This window comes from Gigantopelta aegis, chromosome 3 (genome assembly GCF_016097555.1).
Source record: "Gigantopelta aegis isolate Gae_Host chromosome 3, Gae_host_genome, whole genome shotgun sequence".
NCBI lineage: Eukaryota > Metazoa > Mollusca > Gastropoda > Neomphalida > Peltospiridae > Gigantopelta > Gigantopelta aegis.
Genome location: NC_054701.1, coordinates 23,712,024 through 23,734,558, shown reverse-complemented (window position 1 = coordinate 23,734,558; position 22,535 = coordinate 23,712,024). Strand labels below are relative to the sequence as shown.

The window sequence follows — 22,535 nt, the reverse complement described above, 5'->3', positions numbered from 1 at the left end:
ACCTACTGAAGTATATTTCGTGTCCAGATTACCTTCTGTTGAGAACATGCATTCTGAATGCTTTAAGCTCTTAACTGATTTTTGCCAGGTGTTTTTTTTTTTTTTTTTTTTTGGTCGAATGAAAGATCATACATGTATTGGTACCTCACACGGGCTGACATTGGCTTTGAACAGATCTAGTATCGGAAGGAACAAGATCTGATATTAATCAGATTGTCAACAGAAATGCTTCATTGGAAGGATTTGTAATCATATAAGTTCTCTGGAAAGAGTTATAATTATAGAAGTTCCCTGGAAGGAGTTACAATCATAGATGTTTTAAGGAAAAGAAAAAATAACAACATTTAAAAGTCCCTGACCCTATTACCAGAAGTGTTCACGTCTTTTGTTTCGAATAGATTGTGCTTTGAGCTACTATTAACACCAGGACGACCAGAACACACTAGATAATATAAGCAACACCTTGCAAGTAATGTGTCATTTAACGGTAAACAAGCTGCAGTAGCCTAATAACTAGGATCGGTGCCTTGAAATAACGTTTTGGCAGAAACAGGTAATTAGCAAGAAAACTATGGTAAAGTTTTTTTAAATAAATAAATAAAAATAAATAATATAAATAAATAAATATATAAATAAAAATAAATAATTACATTTTCTTTGCGTCTATACACTTTACGGCAATCTGATTGGTCCAGAGGTACTTTTTTGTTGTTGTTCATATCTCGATGAACCGAACAAATTTAAGCCACGCCCTACTCTCCCACCCCCCACCCCCCCCGACCTGACTCGCACTACTTTTGTGCAACAAGCCGGATTATTCAGGCAACCATATTTAGATATTTTGAAGAAAACACGTGAAAGCTACAAAAGCAATAAACTATATATATATATACGATAAATTAATGGAAAATGCTACAGCAGAGTAGACATGTACGCATGATTTAAATAATAATAAATAAAAAACCTCCTCGCTAATCATGACATGAGATTGTTGGTGGCTGGGGCGGATCCAGCTTTTTTGATGAGGGTGAGGAGGGGGGGGGGGGTCCAAGACGAAAAGGGCACCATAACATTATGAAAAGGCACTATTAAAAAATTACCCACGGTTCACATGGACCATAATATAATAGTACTACAACAGGGACGCTGGCAGACGTATTCTACAGTGTTCTATACATTGACAGAATAAATAAATTTGTAAAAAACCTAAAAATCCTAAATAAAAGGGGCACTTCTCAAATTTGAGGGGGGGGGGGTCCGGAAACCTTGGAACCCCCCTCTAGATCCGCCCCAGGGTGGCCAAAGAAATCATGTAGGAAACGTCACGCCTACGCGGGATCATACAGTGTGCACATCGTTTTTTCGGTTCATACTTACTTCATAATAAATAAAATAATAAATAAATATAAATAAAAACAGACAAATAAACAAAATGCAATCAATTAATATACATACCATCCCAGTACTGAAACGCAGCATCAACCGGAACCGGAATTCCCCTCCATATGCTCATGTCTCTTGGATAATCGTACTCCACGTACGTGTTGTTCACGTCTAGCTTCCAGTACATGTCCCCGCTCACTAGGTACGTCCGTTTGTTGAAGCCCCACACAAACACAGTGTCTATTTTCTTGACGTCAGGAGGGATTCCAAACTCTGTGATTGGTCGACCAGCTTCTGGAAACCCGGCAACCAGATGATTGGCGTTCAAAACCCAGTATTTGTCACCTGAAAAATATTAAGATTAAAAAAGATCACTAAAATAATTTTAAATGTTTCTTTTTTTAAGTATACTAGTACTAAGTACATCTAATTCAATGTTGAGAGTTTTAGAAACCCCCCACCAGAAACCCCAGAAAGGATTCAGTAGTGTTATGCCTGTAAACTATTTTGTTTGATTTCTGCTTACTTCTAACACCTCACAAATTCCATTAAGGGAACTCCAGCTTGAATGTTGAATACACTCTAACTTTTAGCAATGATCATCATGAAATAAAAAAAATGCATGCACACCTTTTAACAATGTATTCATGGGTTGAAATTTTGAAATAAAGATCGTCAGAGACGCATTTCCAGAGCAATGTAGTCAGTGCCGGATTTATAAGGGGGCAATTGCCCCCTGCCAGAGGGGTCCCCCAGACTAAGGACTTCCATTATAAAAAAAATGTAATAATTATAAAATTAGTTCATTTTTTTTATTTGTCATGTAATTTAATTTCTATATTGAGGGGCCCCCGAACCTGAAGTGTCCCGTGCCCCTGCCCCGGGCCTCTCAAGGTCTAAATCCGTCCCTGAATGTAGTGTTGTATATTGTGAATGATGAATTTAAACAACAAAAAGTCATTAAAACCGGCACTTCAAACGGATGGGTTGGGGTATCAGGTTCACCAAGATGGCGCTATCCTATAAGAATTCATACAAACGCTTTACCACTGATCAACATCCTGTCTCGAGTAGCTAACTATACCTCTATCTTTACTCACCAACAAAGAACACAATCTTGCCATCAGTTGGAAGTTCAAACACAGCATCAACGTGGTCAATATCTTTTGGTAAACCATACCAGAATTTGTTGATGTGCACTGGGTCACGGACAATATTTCTAGAATCTAGCCGCCAAAACCACTGAAAACAAAAACAAATAAAAGATTGGTGGTTACTAAAACATACAAAAATTAAAGTACTCTTATTCACACAGTGAGCACTAAATCAGTAATGTTTGGTCTTGGAGCAAATATCCACACATTTCATTTGCCGAAACTGAGAAATTTAAGAAATTGTAGGAAATATGTAAATGAACGGTAGCCAGAAATATTATGCACTTGGGTCAATGTTTTTAATGCCATCGCATAATTAAAAAAAAATTGCACAAAGACACACATCATTCTAGTAAAGATTAAACACCTTATTTCCAATAGCAATGACTACGACAGACAGTTTTAATGTTAACTTGTTACAGGAATACAAAGCACTTACTCTTCCAATAAAGAGAAAGACTTCAGTTCTGATGACAGTGATGGCATCAAATGAATGAGCACAGGGGTCCAGTGGGTTGTCTGTATCGTCAACTTTAGGAGGTTGATGTCCGTCTGGGTTGTCTTTGGGTAGAAGTGTTGGAATGATAGACACCGTCGGCTCATCAGGAAACTCTATATCTCTATGTCCTGAAATATATAGTTTGTCTTTATATCTCCGAGTCTACAAAGCTGCAATACCTCATAGTCTACAAAGCTGCAATACCTCATAGTCTACAAAGCTGCAATACCTCATAGTCTACAAAGCTGCAATGTCTCCGAGTCGACAAAGCTGCAATCTCTCCTCATTGTATTATAACATCATTTACTAATGCAAAATATAAATACAGATACTTTTTTCACAAACGTGTTATCGCTATCAACGGTTATAGTCAGTTACTTTCATACAGCATGTGATGTTTTTAAATAGTCAACTGTGAAATAACACTGTGTTTTGGGGTTTTAAAACGGACACTAAGACGTTATATGACCTAGTGTACCAAATACAGCAAGCCTTTGAAAATTGCGAGAAAGACACTTTCGTTCGTCGATCGCACAAGTTAATCAATCGGAAACGATCTGCAGCTGGACAACATAGCGCAAGGGTAAAAATGAATCTGACTTTCTATGATCAATAACTGAATTGTGTTTCACATAAAGGCAACATGAACCTACCATACAGGGCCTGTATTCCCAGTATATCGTCTCGGGGAAGGGCGAACTTCTTCTGAAAGCCTTGGTACCACGGATACATCAGCGCTCCCGGCTCGCTGCTGTGAGCCAGACCAAGGGCGTGGCCAAACTCGTGGGCCGCCACCATAAAAAGATCGACTCCTGCAGAGAAATAAAATATTACATGAACATGATGGAATTATTTAACTTGGTTTCCGTTTATATAAATGATCTATGTCTTTCTCTCTCTCAACTCTGTCTGTCTGTCTCTCTCTCTCTCTCTCTCTCTCTCTCTCTCTCTCTCTCTCTCTCTCTCTCTCTCTCTCTCTCTCTCTCTCCTTCAACACATGAAAACTCACCATCAGTTGAATTATACGTCCAGTTTTCATCATCATCGAAATGTGTATCTCCACCTTTACCTTCACCGGGGAAGAAAGCGTGAGCAAGAATCATACCTGGAACAAAATATATGGGAGGTAAATAATGGTTTACTAACGCAAATCTAAATAACAACGTTTATCTCCCTTGGTTAATATGAAAAAACGGGTTTGGGGGGGGGGGGGGGGGCTATTGTTATCTTTTAGATGTCAGTATTTCCCATCTGCCACCCGAACTGGAACACACAGTTCTTAAAATATTACGACTATTCTTCTGATAAGTTTCAGTATGTTCTACTTTGTCTTTGGAAAAATGGACTCACAGTGTATGAGGACTGCCACTCCCAGGACGCTATATCCTTCCTACTTCATCTTTAGGAAGAATGTCACCCCTAAGAATAGTTTAACAACAATCTATTTTGTAGTATTGGATATCGAACTAGATATGAACAAATCCTTTTGCCATCAAAATGATACAGCATGACTGCCACTCCCAAGCTTCGTTTGACAATCCATTTTATGATATCGGGCATAACACTGCATCTGGCGACTTAAATGTGTTACTAAAATTGATACACGATGACTGTCACTCCCCAAACATGTTTGGCAATATATCATGGATCAGACTGGATCAGACTACATACCTTTGCCATCAAAGGGATATCCGTCCTGGTGGTATCTGCTGGCGAACTGGATCATGATGTCAGCGTTCCCATACATGACCTCGCTGAAGGTCAACATGGTGGCGTCGCTCCAGACCTTGAAGGCATCGTATATGACCGTCCGTATGTCCCTCATCGGCATGTCCGGGGTGTAGTTCAGGATCCTGCAAAAACAAACACTTCACTTGATGATAATGTCGAGAAGCAATCATTAATTCATCACATAAACCATGTCATTGCATTTTTGTCTGGTAGCGTTTTGGAACAGATGTTGTTGTTTTTTGGGGGGTGGGTGGGGGGGGGGGGGGGGGGGGAGGGGGTATTATATAGGAGCTTAGAAGCATATTTTTTTTTAACGTATTTTAACAATTCATGTGCGGTCACTTCAATTAAAGTTCATGCACGCGGACTTGTCAAATATATACATCAGTTATATGAGCAGTTTATACAGTTAAAAGTTAAAGCTAAAGTGTGTCTTGTTTAACGACACCACTAGAACATACCGATGTTGTTAATCATCGGCTATTGGATGTCAAACATTTAGTAACTTTGACTCGTTTTCTGCACAGGAAACCAGCTGCATAGTTTTAGCAACAAGGGATCCTTTATATGTAATTTTCCACAGATCCAACAGACAAGACACTAGGGCTTGCACGAGTCCAAAATATTGGACTAGAGTCTTCGAGGGTCAAACTCGACCCGGACCCGAGTACCCGACTAAGGAATACAGTCAAATACCATTATACATCTTAATTCCAGTGCTGAACATGGATGCCAAATCATGCCATTGTATTGCATTCCACATGTTCCACTTTTGTTGTCCCTCCATGTATCATAACCCTATAATGTAACCGGCGACAAGCAAAAAAATATGACAAAATGCCGTAAAAATTGTTTAATAATAATCGGGAGTGCTCTTCTTTGCTCAGGTCCTGTGAACGGATTCGAGTCTTGCTAGACTCGGCCCGTACCCGAGTACTCGAGTACTCGTGGAAACCCTACAAGACAGCACATACCACGGCCTTTGATATACCAGTCATGGGGCGTTGGCTGGAAGGAGAAAACTCCAATCACAGAATGAGTCCTCCGAGGTTCAATCCTGCGACGAAAGTACCTCACGCGGGAGCTCTATCGCTTGAGCTAGATCTGGCCCCCAGTGTTGTATAGAATAAAGGTTACATGTTAATCATTAGTGGTTAATGTCAGAGAGATCGGGATTGTCACTTTACATCGGTTCCGATTTAAACATTTAAGAGATAAAGCCGATACTGGGACTTGAGCCCAGCACCTTCCAAACTTAAATCCGATGGATTGGCTATTGCACAATCGAGGGCGGTGTTGACAATGCTTGTCAGATGCGTATCATCCGACATGCGGAACTTGCCACCGTTCAGCACTGACATGTTTCTGACCCTAAAAGCTTTGTGATACTAAACAATTTACCCTTTCATTCTTAATGACAAACAATAGACCTGAACCTTGTTCTTTGTTTAGCGTATCCCACCATTTGTTCAACCAAAAACACAAGCAGGAATTTTATCATAAATACACGTGTCTCTGTGTTTATTTTTTAATGCGTTGGCAACTAAGATGGCTTCCAGAACGTAAATTCAGCGTGGCAAGCGCAGATCACGTTTCTGTCTTAGGTAGTATTTCTCATCAGAATAGGCATGTTAGATAGAAGGGGGAAAAAAAAGAGTTCTTAATTTCAATGGATCTCAACATATTAGAATAGAATTATCAGTGACTGATAGTATCAAACACAAATACACGTGGCTTCCAGAATGCAAACTCAGTGTGAAAGATCACGTATCTCAGGACTGCTTTACCAGAGCTGATACCTAGGATGGCCGTGTTTGAAACTTAAAACTGGGAGGGCGGGACGTAGCCCAGTGGTACAGCGCTCTCTCTCTATGCGCGGTCGGTGTGGGATCGATCCCCGTCGGTGGGCCCATTGGGCTATTTCTCGTTCCAGCCAGTGCACCACGACTAGTATATCAAAGGCCGTGGTATGTACCACTCTGTGGGATGGTGCATATAAAAGATCCTTTGCTGCTGCTAATAATAATAATAATAATAATAATAATAACTTGATTTAATGAGGGTGACAGGTTTAGCACAAGCTAATCTTCCACTAGACCCTCAACAATACATTGAAATCGAAAAGAGTAGCCCATGAAGTGGCGACAGCGGGTTTTCTCTCTTCAATATCTGTGTGGTCCTTAATCATACGTCTGACGCCATATAACCGTAAATAAAATGTGTTAAGTGCGTCGTTAAATAAAACATTTGTTTCTCTTTCTTAAAGCTGGCTGCCGTAATGTTATCATACAGAAAAATAACTGTATATTTAATTTTAAAACATTAGTAATATTATGGTTACCAATTTATATCTGAACGACAAAATCATTCCTTGCAAAATATTTCTGGCATTATGAAAATTCATGCTCAGGACTATCATGCTTGAGCCTTAAATGGATCTAGACGGAGTTCTCAGTAGGTTTTAAAAAAATATATATATATATTTATTGACGTTTAGTGCTAACGTTGGGGATTGACCAACAGGCGATGGCTATATTAAGGTCTGTCCCTACATTTGACAATTACAATTTTCAGTGGTTGCATGTGATGGATAAATAACGCCATGAATGAGCTGACGGTCGTCTAGAAAACATGCGCACAGAAAGCCAACCGGCAGGTTCACAGCATGGCTGGAACAATAAATAAACTTGTACTGACGAGGAACTGCAGGTTGGGCAGGAGGCCGGGCGTGCGATACTGAGAGCAGAGACAAAGTCTGGCAGGAAAGTGGGACAGTGCAAGGAAAAGAAAGGAATGTTTGCTCTCAGCGATTTCTCACACATGCTTTTTATTTATATTACCCGCTATATAGGCGGTGTCTTACAGGATAACATGTTTGAATCTTGAATGAATACATGTGCGGATCCAACGGAAGGGGGGGGGGGGGGGGGCGGGTATTGGGATGTGCAATCCCCACGAACTTCGAAGTGTCACGAAAACCATCCTGTTTTATGGATGAATACATTGAATTTATTCCCCTGAGATGTAATATCCTGTAGGGCTGAGTATTTCTGAGAAATACTACCGACATATTATACATGCTATTGTACTTTGGAATACAGCTAAAGTTACAAATCTCACATCCGCCATTGGGATGAAAGTACAACAGTAAACTATCATCATCGCCGGAAATATACAGCGAGTAAATTCACTGAAGACGGATTTGAAAAATTTAAAAGAATAGGATCGTTAAGTCGAGTAGGATTGTCATTTGCAGATACAATAGTTTGTCGTTTTAAAATATGACACCAAAAGAATAGTTTTTGTTATTATGAACATTCAGAATCCGGCCAGTTAAGATGTTATTACTGTTTTTTTAGTGTGATGGACGATACATAAAAGTATTAAATTTTATCCACAATGCATTGACATTTTTTCTTTGTTTTGTTAAATGTTTTGTACTGGTTGTTTCAAACTTGTTCTAATGTTATTTTGTGTACACCGTTCCCAGTGAGGACGTTTATACACAATAAATTTATCTTTTTATATCTTGTCCTACAGATCCATATGTACACATCCATCCGTACAATGCACACCGCCCTTTAGACACACCCTAATAATTAAAATTGTGTTGTTAGATCATGTACATCGCAATTTTGTATTCACCCTTGGAAATAAAAACATCTTTATAGGCCACATCTTTCCATGGATACTTTCATAGCGCTAGTATATTATCATTTGTTGGTAAACAGTTTAGATAGTGTAGCAGACGGTAAACAGAGTAAACAGAGACCTCTGGTGCTAACAGCTGATGTCTCGGAACCCACTTACCAACAGGTGGCAGCACTTGAGCGATCACCCCCAATCTTAGCTGACCGCACATGGCTGAAACAAGTGGAACCGGGACAAAAGGTCAGCCGCCAACACGATGTTATAAACATCGATACGACACGGTGTCCTGTTGGGCTCAGCTAATGCATCGAGTATGGTAAATGTATTCAACTCAGGAACACTTCAGTAAAGGTAATAATACTGTTCTTCTTGATACATAAATTATGCCTATCAAAGTTTTGATAAAACCAACCATCAGTCAAGTCGTTAAGCACTCGGTCTGGTTGTCAGTCAGTCAGCCAGTTTTGCAGTCAGTCAGCTAGCTTCGCAGTCATTATTAATCGTTTAGTTAGAAAGTCAATTAATCAAGTAGGAACTTAGTCAATCAGTCAATAAGTCAGTCATTTAGTTCAATCGGTGAGTCAGTCGGTTAAACCGGTTGGTCGGTCGGTCAGCGGGTCAGTCGATCAGTAACTTAGACCAGTCAGTCATTTAGACCAATCAGTGAGTGTCTGTCCAATAAGTCATTCAGTTACTGAAACAGTCAGCCAATTCAGTAAGTCATTCAGTAACTTATATAAGTCATTCAGATAAGTTCGTCATGAGCCAGTCACACAGCCAGTCATTATAAACCACCCAGCCAGGCAGCCAAAATACAGATAACTACCAGGCCTCGGTGGTGCAGTGGTTAAGCCATCTAACTACAGGGTTGGTAGGTACAGGGTTTGCAGCTCGGTACCGGCTCCAACCCAGGCGAGTTCTTAACGGCTCAATGGGTAGGTGTAAGGCCACTACACCCTCTTCTCTCACATAACCACTAACGAACTAACAATTAACCCACTGTCCTGGACAGACAGCCAAGATAGCTGAGGTTTGTGTCCAGGGCAGCGTGTTTGAACCTTAATTGGATATAAACACGAAAATAAGTTGAAAATGAAACAGATAACTGTGACTGGAAGAGACACAGAACTGTACAATCCAGTTAATGACGTATCGCCACTATCATCTTATACAAATGGCTCCACACTGACCACTATTATAAAAAGGATATATTGTATAAAACAAATGCAACAAACACCAATATCACAAGTCATACTATAAAACAGTAGGTATCCGTTCGTAAAATACCGCATGACATGATGTATTATCACAAGTGATAAGAAAACAGCAGTTATTTGTCTGGATAACTCATAACTGTCAAAATGTCATTCATTAAAATGTTCATGTACCAGCCTCGGTGCTGTAGTGGTTAATCCATCAAACTCAAGGATGGTGGGTACCGAGCTCGCATCCCGGTACTGGCTCTTACTCAGAGTAAGTTGTAACGGCTCAAAGGAGAGGTGTAAGATCACCTGGGGCCCAATTCACTATACTCTTGCAACTTTGCGATCTCGCAGTGCAATGCTAAAAGACTTGCAAAGAGGATGCTTTGTTGTCTAGCAGTACACAGAGCCTAAGAGAGCTTTGTGAATTAGGTTACAGGGCCCGTTCCACGAAGCGATATTGGCCCTAAGATCACCGTAACTGCACAGCTAACATACGTACTTAAGGTGATCTTAGCGCTAAGATCGCTTTGTGGAACGGGGCCCAGCACACTGACATCTCTCATTAGCCACTAACCATGCAGCTCTGTCTTGGACAAAAGATCGTTGATGGCTGAGGTGTATGTCCAGAACAGTGTGCTTGAACCGTAACTAGATACTAATATATAATTATGAATTTGAATCTGAAGAAAACTGGCATCAGTGTTGTAGTGGTTTAACCATCGGATTAAGGTTGGCAGGGACTGCACTGACATCCCGGTACAAGCTATTCCCACTTGATTTTTATCCATTCCATTTGGTAAGACCACATCACCCATTTGTTTCTTACTGACTATTAACCCACTGTCTGTACAGACTGTATACGGTTAGCTGGGGGGGGGGGGGGGGGGGGGGGGGGGGGGTCCAGGACAGCGTGCTTGGACCTTAATTGGATAATAAAAGTACGAAAATAAGTTTTTAAAAGAAATAACAGCCGATCAATTTTTGTGTTGTTTCTGAACAAAGAGCACGGTTAGCTGAAGTGTGTGTCCAGGACAGCTTGCTTGAACCTTAATTGGTACGAAAGTACGAAAATAAGTTTTTAAAACGAAATAACAGCTGATAAATGTGTGTGTGTTGTTCGTGAATGGTTTTCTCCAGTCTATCACAGACGTCTACGTTTTGCACTGTTAAAAACCTGATAGCAAGTATCAACCGAACTGATGCTCTCTGTTGATACAGATATAAAATATCGGTCATTTTCGACACGTGTGTTTCTTTTGGTAAGTAGTATCAGTGGGAAATGACTGTTATTTTTACTAACAGGGCGGCTAGTATAAGTTACGAGGTTGAGACTGTTTATCTTGACTTCCTAGCTACTTTGTCTAATCTACAGTACAACAGACATCACAAGCGATCACTTTGGCACTGCAAAAGTGGTAGTAGACTGTTTTATTTGCCAACCTTGAATCATGAAAGGAATTGGCCATAGTTATTAGGCAGAGTAAACCATTTTTGGCCATTGCTGATTTTTTTACCTTTACAGTTATATATTAATGTATTTACAATTTGTTGCTTAAATTATCAATATTAGCAAAACCAATGTGCTTCTAGTTGTTCGGCTGTTTGTAGTAACTCAAACTGCATTTTTATACAAAACAAAAAAGTTATTTATCTATGAAACTAGTATTAATATATGATCAGTGGCCAACACATCACAAAAACATTCTGGCAAATCATAATGTGTTAGGGTAAAAGATGAAACATGCTCACGCCTCAGTGATGCGACACATTTACCTATTTTACTTTTCGTTATATACTACACCAACATTTCATACGAGGCCTTTGGAATACCAGCCGGGTAGCATCAGTCAGTGCTTAGGGTCAAATTTTACCTTTCCCTGACAGAATAAAATACCACATCGGCATAATGGTATATAAAACACTAAATGGCTTCTCCCCAGAATACATTACATCTCTCCTTACCCTAATATCTGAAACCTGTAATTATAACCTAAGATCCTCTAACAAAAACAAACTTCAGCTACCAAGGCCTCATACTGAACTATATAAAAAATCCTTCAGTTACTCAGGTGTTCAGATATGGAATACAATACCCCTTGATATTAGACAACAGAATTCAGTTGCGAACTTTAAATCCAGCCTGAAACAATATCTCATGGATGTTTATTTGGCTAATTAGTTTTTATTCTATATAATAATTATGTTTTGAGACTTTAGTGTCAATATTACACAACTAACAGATGTCTGTTAAATGTAAGATTTCTCTAGTCAATATGTATGTATGCATTATTAAAATAGTATAGTACTTAGTATATATGTATTTTCTTTTCCAGTATTTCAATGTATTGTTGAGGGCCAAGTGGAAGATTCGCTTGTGCTAAACCTGCCACCCTCATTAAAACAAAATAAAAATAAATAAAGTTATTATTATTGTACTGTCCGTATTACATATGCAAATACGGATACGTAATCTGCCGTCCAATTGCATACGGTTCAGGGCCCAATTTCACAAAACATCTTAAGCCTAGTTTTGCACGTAAACGTAAATCTACGACTAAAACACAATTCTTAGTACTATCATAGTACAACAAATCTTGTTTTAAGTACACATATTTAATTTTCTTTTGTCATTAAAATGCTCCATCTTCCGTATTGATGTAAATTTCTGTGTGAAATAGATGCCAAACACAAATGCATGTCCGGTATAACTGCTAGTCGCAGACGTAAACTTACGATACTTAGTGAAATTGGCCCCAGATTCCACATATACGCAAACACACCCGTCAATTATTTTTGCAGCTGTTTTTAAAGTGATCTAATAAGAATAAGAAAACACACATGCTACTTATTTGCATAGAAAGTGATTTTTGCATACAATGCTTTACGCATTACGTAAGCGCATACGGAATGCGGACACTGGGACCTGTCTCTCGTACCGGGTGCCTTGACCACTTCACCATCGAGCTGTTACCCAACACGGCCATGTGGTAATTATAATATCCATAAGAGCTTCTTGCGCATGCGTTGAAAATGGTGGCCAGAAAATCCAGAGCTCCGAAAAATATATAAAAAACTATGTAAAGATACACACTGGAAGTGAGCAGATTGCTTAAAACTCTATGAAACAGACTGCCGAGAAACAGAAAAGAGACATGTAAGTCAATAATGCGAAATATCTATTAATTATGACAATTAAATCTGTGAATCCGATACACGGCTTACATTCGGAGCACAATTTTCAAGTTCGAAATTGCGTTGTTGGATAAGATGTCAGACTGTGATGCAGAATAGAAATTTATACTGTTTCTAAATTTACTAGAACATGAACTATAACTTCCAGATACAAATAAACTACCTGGTATAATATAAAAGAAGCGTTTGTAGCGAACTGTGAGAACTACTCACTAGAAAGAAACATGGCGACAAGCGATGAACTGTCTACAGTTCTCCATAACACACGAGAGGTGATATATGGAAGTAGCGCCAAGACTGAGACACTACCACTAGATCTGTTGATAGATTTAATGTCAAAAATGAACACCAGACTTTCTAACATTGAAACGTATGCGAAAAAAATTGAAGATGTTGAAACGTATGCTAAAAAAATTGAAGATGTCCAGTCGTCTATCTTGTCACTTGCTAACAAAGTTTATTCGTTGGAAGCTGACGTTAAGAACGTTATCACCGATAAACGAAACATGGAATCCAATTTCCAAGGTCTGAGTAATTTGTACGATTGTGTGAAGGAAACAGGTGACAAAAATAAAGCGGAAATAGAAGCGATAAAGCGGACAATTAAAAACACTGGTAATGACAACGCGGAATACAAAAAAGAAATAGAGTCGCTGAAAAAGGACAATTATGAAATGAGAGATTTGATAACCGATCTACAATGCCGATCTATGAAATGTAACCTCATCTTCACCGGTCTTGCCGAAAACCCTAACGAAATTACAGAGTACGTAATAAGAGAATTTCTTGGAAATGAACTTGGCTTGGATTACGATTTTGAGTTTGGTAATGTACATCGTTTTGGCAAAAGACGACTTGGTTCATCTCGCCCCATTGTTGCTCGCTTTCTGTACCACAAGGATATCGTACTGATAAAGTCGAACGCGTACCAGCTCAAGGGAAAACCTTACGGTATCAGTGAGCAGTTCCCCCCGGCGATCGAGGAACGCCGTAAGAAACTGTATCCCATAGCCAAACGCCTGAGACAAGCTGGACACAGGACGAAACTGTTACGGGACAAGTTATTTGTAGATGGGAAACCTTACGAGGAGGCAAATTACACCGATTATCGGTCGTTCCGAGATGTAGTACAAAAACAAGCCACGCCAACAGCGACCAAGTCCTACACACGCGAGGGATACCAGACCGGCACAGAAACGACCGCGCGTTTGTTCATCGCCAACGGTAACAACCGACCCCCCTCACCTATCTGGCGCAGACCCCCATCACTTATCTGGCGCAGACCCCCCTCACGTATTCGCCGCAGACCCCAATCACCCATCCGCCGCAAACGGAGCGATGTCGGCTACATAGGACGGGCTGGAGGGTGAACATGTGATCAAAATTATGACATGGAATGTTCAAAGGAGACTAGCTTTTAAACTTTGCGACAGCGAATTTGTTAATATTATTTCAGGATGTGATATTTGCTCTTTTTAAATGAATGTTGGATTGATAACACTGATGATCTCAATGTAAACGAATTTATCTTAGCCGCCCGCATAGTACGATCGAAGTGTAAGGGTGGTGGCTGTGTTTTGTATTACAAAAATTGGTTACATAAATATATATCTATTGTCAAGATATGTGCCGATACATACTGCTGGGTTAAACTTGACAAATCCCTGTTTGTAAATAAACTTCACGTATTTATTTTATGTGTGTACATACCTCCTGAAAATAATGTGTTTTATGTTAAATATGACTGTGACATTTTTGATATGATATACAATGACATTTTGATCTTTCAAACCCAGGGCGAGGTATTGTGTATAGGTGACTTTAACGCGCGCACTGGAGCGGAACCGGATTATATCCCACTGGATCGGCTTGATGATCAAGTGTTGCGTAACATCGGTGAACTGTTTGACTAGGTCTCTGACGAGTGTTCAACGCCAAGAGTGTCTCAAGACAAAACTGTAAATAACTTGGGTCGTAACTTGCTACGCTTGTGTAAAGCTACTGGTATCCGTATTGTGAATGGCAGATCACCTGGTGATAATATTGGTCGTTTTACTTTTTATCATAGAAATGGATCAAGCTGTATTGACTACGCTATATGCTCCAACGACATACTTCATATCGTTAGCGACTTTACAGTGTGCGATTTTAATATGTTTTCTGACCACGCGCCCTGTTTGATCGAGGTTGTTTGCTCATTGAAATTTTTTAACAAAGTTGTAGTTAATAAAGGTAATCCTTTATATATGACTTTAACTATCTGGAATGAGGAATGCAAGGTTGATATTTTAAACAGTTTAAGCGGAAAGTCCGAACAATTACAGATTCTCTTTCAAAATATTTGTCCCACCAAAGAAAGTATTGATAAATCAGTTACTGATTTAACTCATCTGATAAATGACTCGACCAAACAATACTGTTCCCACACTGTTAAACGTAAAACTGTTGGAGGTCATTGTTGTTTAAAATCAGTCCGTGACAAACCATGGTTTGATGATAAGTGCCGTGAGTTATATCGCAGTTACAAGGAGGCTCTATATTTGTTTAACAAGCATTCTTCATTCGAGAACAGGTATAATTTAGCTGTAAAAAAGAAAACATATAAACAGCATATAGGTAAAGCAAAACGAATGTATTTATATCAGGAAGGTAACATGTTGCATTATTTGAAAAAACATAACCCAAAGCAATTCTTCAAGCGTTTTAAGAACAAACGTAAGCAAGTTAATACGTCATTAACAATCAACGATTTTTTTATACATTTTAAAAATTTAACAAACACCGATCATGTTGAACAGGTTAATATTACCCAAATGATAGATGAATTTGACGATACCTCAGTTAATACCCATAATGAAAGTGTTTTTGAAGAATTGGATAAAATAATAACACCTGCTGAGATTGAACATGTTATTTCAAATCTTAAACGAGACAAAACCCCTGGCCATGATCTTCTGTTAGTTAACTGAATATTTCATAGAATTTAAAGACATTTTATTACCCGTTTTAAGCAAGCTATTCAATAGCATTATTGATTGTGGTTATTTCCCCAATTCTTGGTCAAACGGGATCATCCTACCCTTATACAAAAAGAACGACCCTAACGATGTAGGCAACTATAGAGGTATAACTTTATTAAGTGTTATATCCAAAATATTTACTTCTCTTATTAACAATAGACTTCTACAATGGAGCAGTAATCACAATATTATATCTGATGCCCAGTTCGGATTTAAGCCTGGCTATGGAACTTGTGATGCAATTTTTTCCATACATAGTCTGCTATCATCCACTTTAGCGCATAAAAAAAACGTTTATATTGTTGTTTCATTGATTACAAAAAGGCCTTTGATAGTATTAATAGAAATAGTCTTTGGTATAAATTAATCGGATACGGTGTCACAGGAAAACTATTAACTATAATTAGATCAATGTATAATGATGTTAAATCATGTGTTAAACACCACGGGTCCTTCTCTGATTCTTTTTTCAACTAGTGTGGGTTTAATGCAGGGAGACGCACTATCGCCTATGCTCTTTTCTCTTTTTGTCAACGATATTGAACTTGACCTGTTAAACCACTGCAATAACTCTTACGAATTGAAATATTTGAACTTATTATTGCTAATGTATGCTGATGACACAGTTATTTTTTCAGAAAGTATAGAAGGCTTGCAAGAAATGTTAAATTGTCTAAATATATATTGTTATAAGTGGAATTTATGTATTAATACCGATAAGACCAAGGTTCTTATATTTCGTAACGGAGGTATTATACGAGATAATGAAAAGTGGTATCTAGGGGATAACGAATTGGAAATAGTAAATGAATTCAATTATCTGGGATTGGTATTAAAATTCAATGGAAAGTTTGTTGAGACACAAAAATGCATTGCTAATCAAGGTCGCAAAGCTTTATTTGGTTTGCTGAGAAAATTTAATGATTGTAATCTTAATGTAGAAACTAAGTTATATTTGTTTGATACTTATGTTAGCAGCATATTAAGCTATTGCTGCGAGATTTGGGGATACCATAGCGCTACAGATATTGAAAAGGTACACATCGATTTCTGCAAAAGAATACTTGGTGTAAGTAAAAAATGTACTAATATGATGGTATTCGCAGAACTTGGTCGCTTTCCTTTAACCACTTCTCGAAAATTCAGAATTATTAAATATTGGCTGAAAATATTAAATACTAACAACTGTATTTTAAAGAGCTGCTACGAATTATTATTAGATGATATCAATCTCCCTAGATTTAATTGGGCAAATTCTGTGAAAAATATTCTACTAGAAGTAGGCCTTCCTCACATATGGGATAGCCAACAGGTCGAAAATAAAACTTCTTTCTTATTCACAGTTAAACAACGTTTAGAGGATCACTTCATCCAGGATTGTAACAGAATAATTGATTCGTCATCTAAAGGATTCTTATATCAACATCTAAATCCTACTCATAATGTCAAGAACTATCTAAAAAAACGCCTTGAATTTGTATACAGCAAACTGATTACCAAAATACGATTATCTGACCATTGCCTTTGTATTGAAGTCGGGAGACGCCAAAATACCCCAAGAGAAAACAGATTATGTACACTATGTGATAATGAAACAATCGAAGACGAATTCCATTTTATTCTGAGTTGTCCTTTTTACCATGATCTAAGAATAAATTACATAAAGAAATACTTCTACGTCAGACCTTCCGTGTTTAAGTTAATCAAACTATTGAACTCGGAAAATATAAAAACTTTAAACAATCTTGGAAAATATTTATACAAGGCTTTTCTAAGAAGGGAAATGTTCATTAAAAATTAATATATTATGTTTACCCTCCTATTGACATTTTATATACTCTATTCATGTAATTTTGATTGTTAAATATCACACTATGTATATATGCACAACTGTTACTATGATAATAATATTGATGTTTATGTCGCGCCTATAGCCAGGATGGCTTTGGATAATAAAGAATTTGACATAATTCAAGGCTGTAGTTAATTCTATTCATCAGGATTATGTAACACATACCACCATCTTTCGTATACCAGTTCTGGAACACTGGATGGCGATGAGCTTGCAAAGACAGGCTACCAAAGGTTCAACAAGGTTGCCCTTTGGAAGACAGCGATAGCTGTTTGCTGAGCAATGTTATGTCTGAAGGAAGACGCCACGTTGTTTGTATATTGATGGATCTGGAAGCTGCCCTCAAGGTAAACGAATAAAACAGAGACGGTAGATTGTGCATCACTAAATACCACTGCTATCAGACGCTAATTGAGCGAGATAAATAGCGTTCGTGCATCCCACAACCTGCTACTGCTACTGTGAATATCTGTATTATAAAGTCTTGTGCCAAACTTTCATATTAATAAAGTGACTGAAGTGAAATTTGGCCAAACTTTGCACCTTCTGTTTGAAAAAAATAACAACATGCAATTTGGAACAAGAATATATTATTATCTAGATTTTTATTGAGTTTGTAAAATTCTACTCTTTTGTTATGTGTGTATTAATGATGTTCTGTTCTGTTCTGTTCTATTTTGTTCTCTTTTTAACATACTGCTTTATTTCTTGCTTATATTTAAAGGTGAAGTTTCGTTTCACCATATTATAAGATCATTTACTAATGCAAAATACAAACACAACTACAGCTTTAATAAATGTATATGTTATTATTACCAACGGTTATTGTCAGCGGCTTTCCTACAACGTAAGAGTCTACAAGTCATCATAGTTTTAACATTTGTAACATATAAAACTTGAATATCATCCACTTAGAGAATAATACCATAAATATTTCACCTAGATTACCGAACATAGCCAAACGATGTCAAAGAATGGATGACTATGTTAAAAAAAGTTACTGTGGTTGATCTCTTTAAAATGGTTAAATATTTTTTTTTAAATAGACATGCCACTGTAGATTTAATGTAAAACAAACATCATGAATAAAAATATTGTTAACTCTTGCTTATCAGGTTCAGTTAAATGGCAGTTAAATGATTTCTTCGTCTTTTTTTAGTTTGTAGTTGAGAACCATATGGGTTTGGTATGCCACTGTCGGTGTCGTGTACTGTAGAGTTTTAAATAGATGTGTTAAAAAGCTCTATACATACACTGGCTGACAGTAACATAAAACTGGAGCATGGAGAACACGTTTAAAACAAAACGTCAACCGCTGTTACTGGCAGGAAGCAAGTGATTGATGCTAAAAAGATCTGAAACCCTGCACTTTGTAATGGAAAGGCAACAGTTTCCACTGAGGAATACTTCCAGTAAAACAAGACTAGGACTGCAGGTCATGACAACCAGTGTGGCACAACAGCAGTTTAGACGTTAAGCTAATGAGCTGAATAATAGGAGTTAAAAGCTCAATCAACACATTTTAAAACACTTTAATAATGATACCAGGGATGGCAAACGAAAATGGGATTTGTTTCTTTCTTTTCTTATTCCTTTTTTTTTTTTTTTTTTTTTTTTTCAATATGTATCATGAGATACAGCCTTTTAAATTGTTTGTACATTAAACGCGATTTATAAACTTATTTTAATTAACATATTTATTTTTACATCATATGACATCATGTACTATTTTAACATCACTGTAACAAACATGAAATCAAAAAATCGTCAACTGAACAACCCATCTGTATGTCATATCTGTCAAATATTTGATATTAAAGAAATGTATTGTTATTTTTATTACTTTGGTTTTGCAAACAAAAAATTTACATTTAAATTTGTTTTTCATTTTAAAAACCATTACATTTTTGTTTTTCTGTGATACATGTAGTATTCTCATATGCAACAAAAAAGTGTCCGTTTAAGAAATAGAAATCGAGATTCAAAAATTATACAACTATGTCAACACATACGTTGGAGAAAAAACTGTGATTACTGTATTCTGAATGAAATAGCATTACTATTTTTTTTAATTTGGCCGATTTTGTAATTACTGATTAAGTATTGCGCCAACAGGCTTTCAAGTCAAAGAATGTCAATACTCATAGAACAGACACGTGTCTACTAGTATATCATGATCGCAAGTCGTAGCTGCAAGCAACAAAAAACAAACATGGAATGCATCCAGTGTGTGTCCGCCTTAACTGCTGTAAGTGTTCCATTTGGCGTGTCGTGCACTCCAGTCTTTAACTGGCTGGGTCTCAACACATGATTATTTTTACTGCTAATGTTGAGTCGCCCTGACATGCAGTCTTACGAGTAATTAAGTGGTTTGTTTTCAGTCTGTTGCGTCAGATGTAATCATTCTATCAGCAGGGCATAGCTGTCTAAGTAAAAAAGCAGCAACGGTTTTAAAAACAGCGTTAAAGATTTTTCACTTGAATTTGTAATGCGTGTGTATACCGATTTTGATGGTGCAGAGGTCAGTCTTGCCATCAGGTTTAAACGTTTTGGTCATCTTTGATCTTTGTAGGGTATTTTGGGTTAAACCGTAATTTCTTGTTTGAAATGTTGCTGTCTTGAAATCTTGGTAGACAGGCAGATGATTTGCATTACCAGACCAGCATATAAACATAGGAATAAAATAGCATCTTGCGTGCCAATGTCATCGTTACCATTATCATCACCATCATCATCACCATCAGTTACGAGTATCATCATTGTCATCATCATCAATGTTACAATTATCACTATTTGTGTTATTATCAATTCATTATCATCATCAGCACCACCACCATCATCATCTCATCACCACCACCACCATCGTCATTATCAAAATGTATATATGAAAGTATGAGTATGAGTCAAATGAAAGTTAGGTCAGTTACAATATTCCATTAGTAGTGAAATGGAGTGGAGAGAAAATGATATCAGAACACTGTCAATCAGGGACTATTATGTGTCAAATATATATATAGTATTCGTGTTGTCTAAAGCACGAGAATAGGCAAGCTGCAGCCACACAGGCTACTCTTTTTCACACTGCAGCAAGGATATTTTAATGTATAATTTCTATCAGACAGTATAGTATGCAGCGCAGCCTTTTTAGATATATCGCTACGACAGCAGAGCATTGGTAACAGTAATCATTTATAATGGAGTTTTCAGTTTAAAGACATGTTACTACATAACCGATCTCACTCACGAAACCTTTATGATATTTATAATACAAAGAAGTGCTTACTTTATACAGGAAACAACCGTTTACGTACAAAAACATTTTCATATTTCGTTCTCTCTTAGGAAAAAAAAGGTCTACCAATCTGTCACACATTTTGGTATTGCGTGAATGTGACTGGCCCGGGGCCAAACTCCTGGTGGAGCGGATGCAGAAATGATCCCATTCACAAGGTTTGTTCCTGGCCGTTGTTACGAAACTATTGTAACATGCACCCTTCCCTCGACCATAAATAGAGAAGGCAAGCAGACGCAAGGAGCGATATGCATTTTCTGCATGTTTATAACGCAGCGCCCCCAAGTGTGAGTCAGAAATACTAGTATTGCAAGGTCAGCAGCATCCCTCAAAGTCCGTGGGTTAGATATAAACCATGTGGCCATACCTTAGAGCCTGATTAGAAAAGAAAACTTAAGTGCAGACTAATCGCATTATTGTGTTTTACGTGTTGTCTTAAAATTAACAAACACGTTTCGTTCACCATGCGGCTACTAGTGTTGCCAGAGCTGTCACTGCGATTCGTGGAATATGTCGTTTTAAAGACGAGGGCGTTATCCGCCAGAATGCAACGGGAACGACGAGAGAACGGGTTATGGGATGGGGTTGGGGTTGGGGGGTGTAGTTTCCTAAATTAGTTCATGTTTTGACCTAAATAACACCGAAAAACCGTGTGTTCACAGATACCACGTTCTCCATTCTTCTCATGCAAGGTGTTGGCTGACAAGTGAAATCTACATAACAAAATCATTAAACTATTCAAAATCGTACATTGGTACAAAGCAGAGTCCAAAGATGTATTGATTTTGTCAAAAGGTCGTGACAACTCCCCATTCAACTACTGTAATTTGTTTCCACAATGTTTATGTCATATATTATCAGTTCATCAAACCGTATAAAATGTTTTAAAACTTTTTGAACAAATTTTTCCTAAATTATCCTATTTATAATTAATAATTCTATATCAATATTCTAATTCTATATAAACCAGAAAACTGGCAACAAAATATACTGTATTACAATTACTTTTTAAATTTTGCAAAATAAACAAAAACTACCAACGACCTTTAACCGTGTGACGCTATGACCAGTATTTGACACTACCAGTTAAAAGGCGGATTTGGCGCGGATATCGACCCCTTGTGACATGATTGTAAAACGGAAGTGTTCTCCATTAACAGGAAGAGGTATCGGTAGTGCAATTAAGTGTCCGCGCCATTTTGGATTAAGTTTACAGTTTGTCAACTTCGACCAGTGAACCTTGAAATTCTTTTATTGTAACCTTAAAGGAGCACCTTCTCCTACGTGTGTGTTTCTCTCTCTCTCTCTCTGTCTCTCTCTCTCTCTCTCTCTCTCTCTCTCTCTCTCTCTCTCTCTCTCTCTCCCCCCCCCCCCCTCCCTCAGTGCTAAGATCGTTTCTTGGAACAGGGCCTATGGATATTAAACAAATTATTTAGTAGCCACTGCAACAGAATAAAATACCATATTAAATAATCTAGCTGTTTGCATTTTAAATAATTCCATCTAACCCACAAAACACATCATCACTTCATCACTAATGGGACGATCTTTAATTC

The 22,535-nt window shown here is 37.8% G+C and overlaps 1 protein-coding gene and 1 long non-coding RNA gene across 2 annotated transcripts in view; one reads left to right on the top strand and one right to left on the bottom strand.

The window, feature by feature from the left end:
- LOC121367725 (matrix metalloproteinase-2-like) overlaps positions 1 to 22,535 on the bottom strand; it is a 77,906-nt gene that overhangs the window by 7,497 nt on the left and 47,874 nt on the right. Inside the window, exons 3-8 of the mRNA XM_041492065.1 lie at positions 4,708 to 4,889; positions 4,046 to 4,141; positions 3,690 to 3,848; positions 2,977 to 3,164; positions 2,484 to 2,625; positions 1,456 to 1,728 (exon numbers count right to left, since the gene is read on the bottom strand). Of these exons, the coding sequence (XP_041347999.1) occupies positions 1,456 to 1,728; positions 2,484 to 2,625; positions 2,977 to 3,164; positions 3,690 to 3,848; positions 4,046 to 4,141; positions 4,708 to 4,889 (1,040 nt within the window). The remainder of the gene's footprint in view (positions 1 to 1,455; positions 1,729 to 2,483; positions 2,626 to 2,976; positions 3,165 to 3,689; positions 3,849 to 4,045; positions 4,142 to 4,707; positions 4,890 to 22,535) is intronic.
- Positions 8,465 to 22,535, top strand: part of LOC121367726 — a 40,283-nt gene continuing 26,212 nt past the window's right edge. Inside the window, exon 1 of the long non-coding RNA XR_005957425.1 lies at positions 8,465 to 8,769. This is a non-coding gene — a long non-coding RNA (uncharacterized LOC121367726). The remainder of the gene's footprint in view (positions 8,770 to 22,535) is intronic.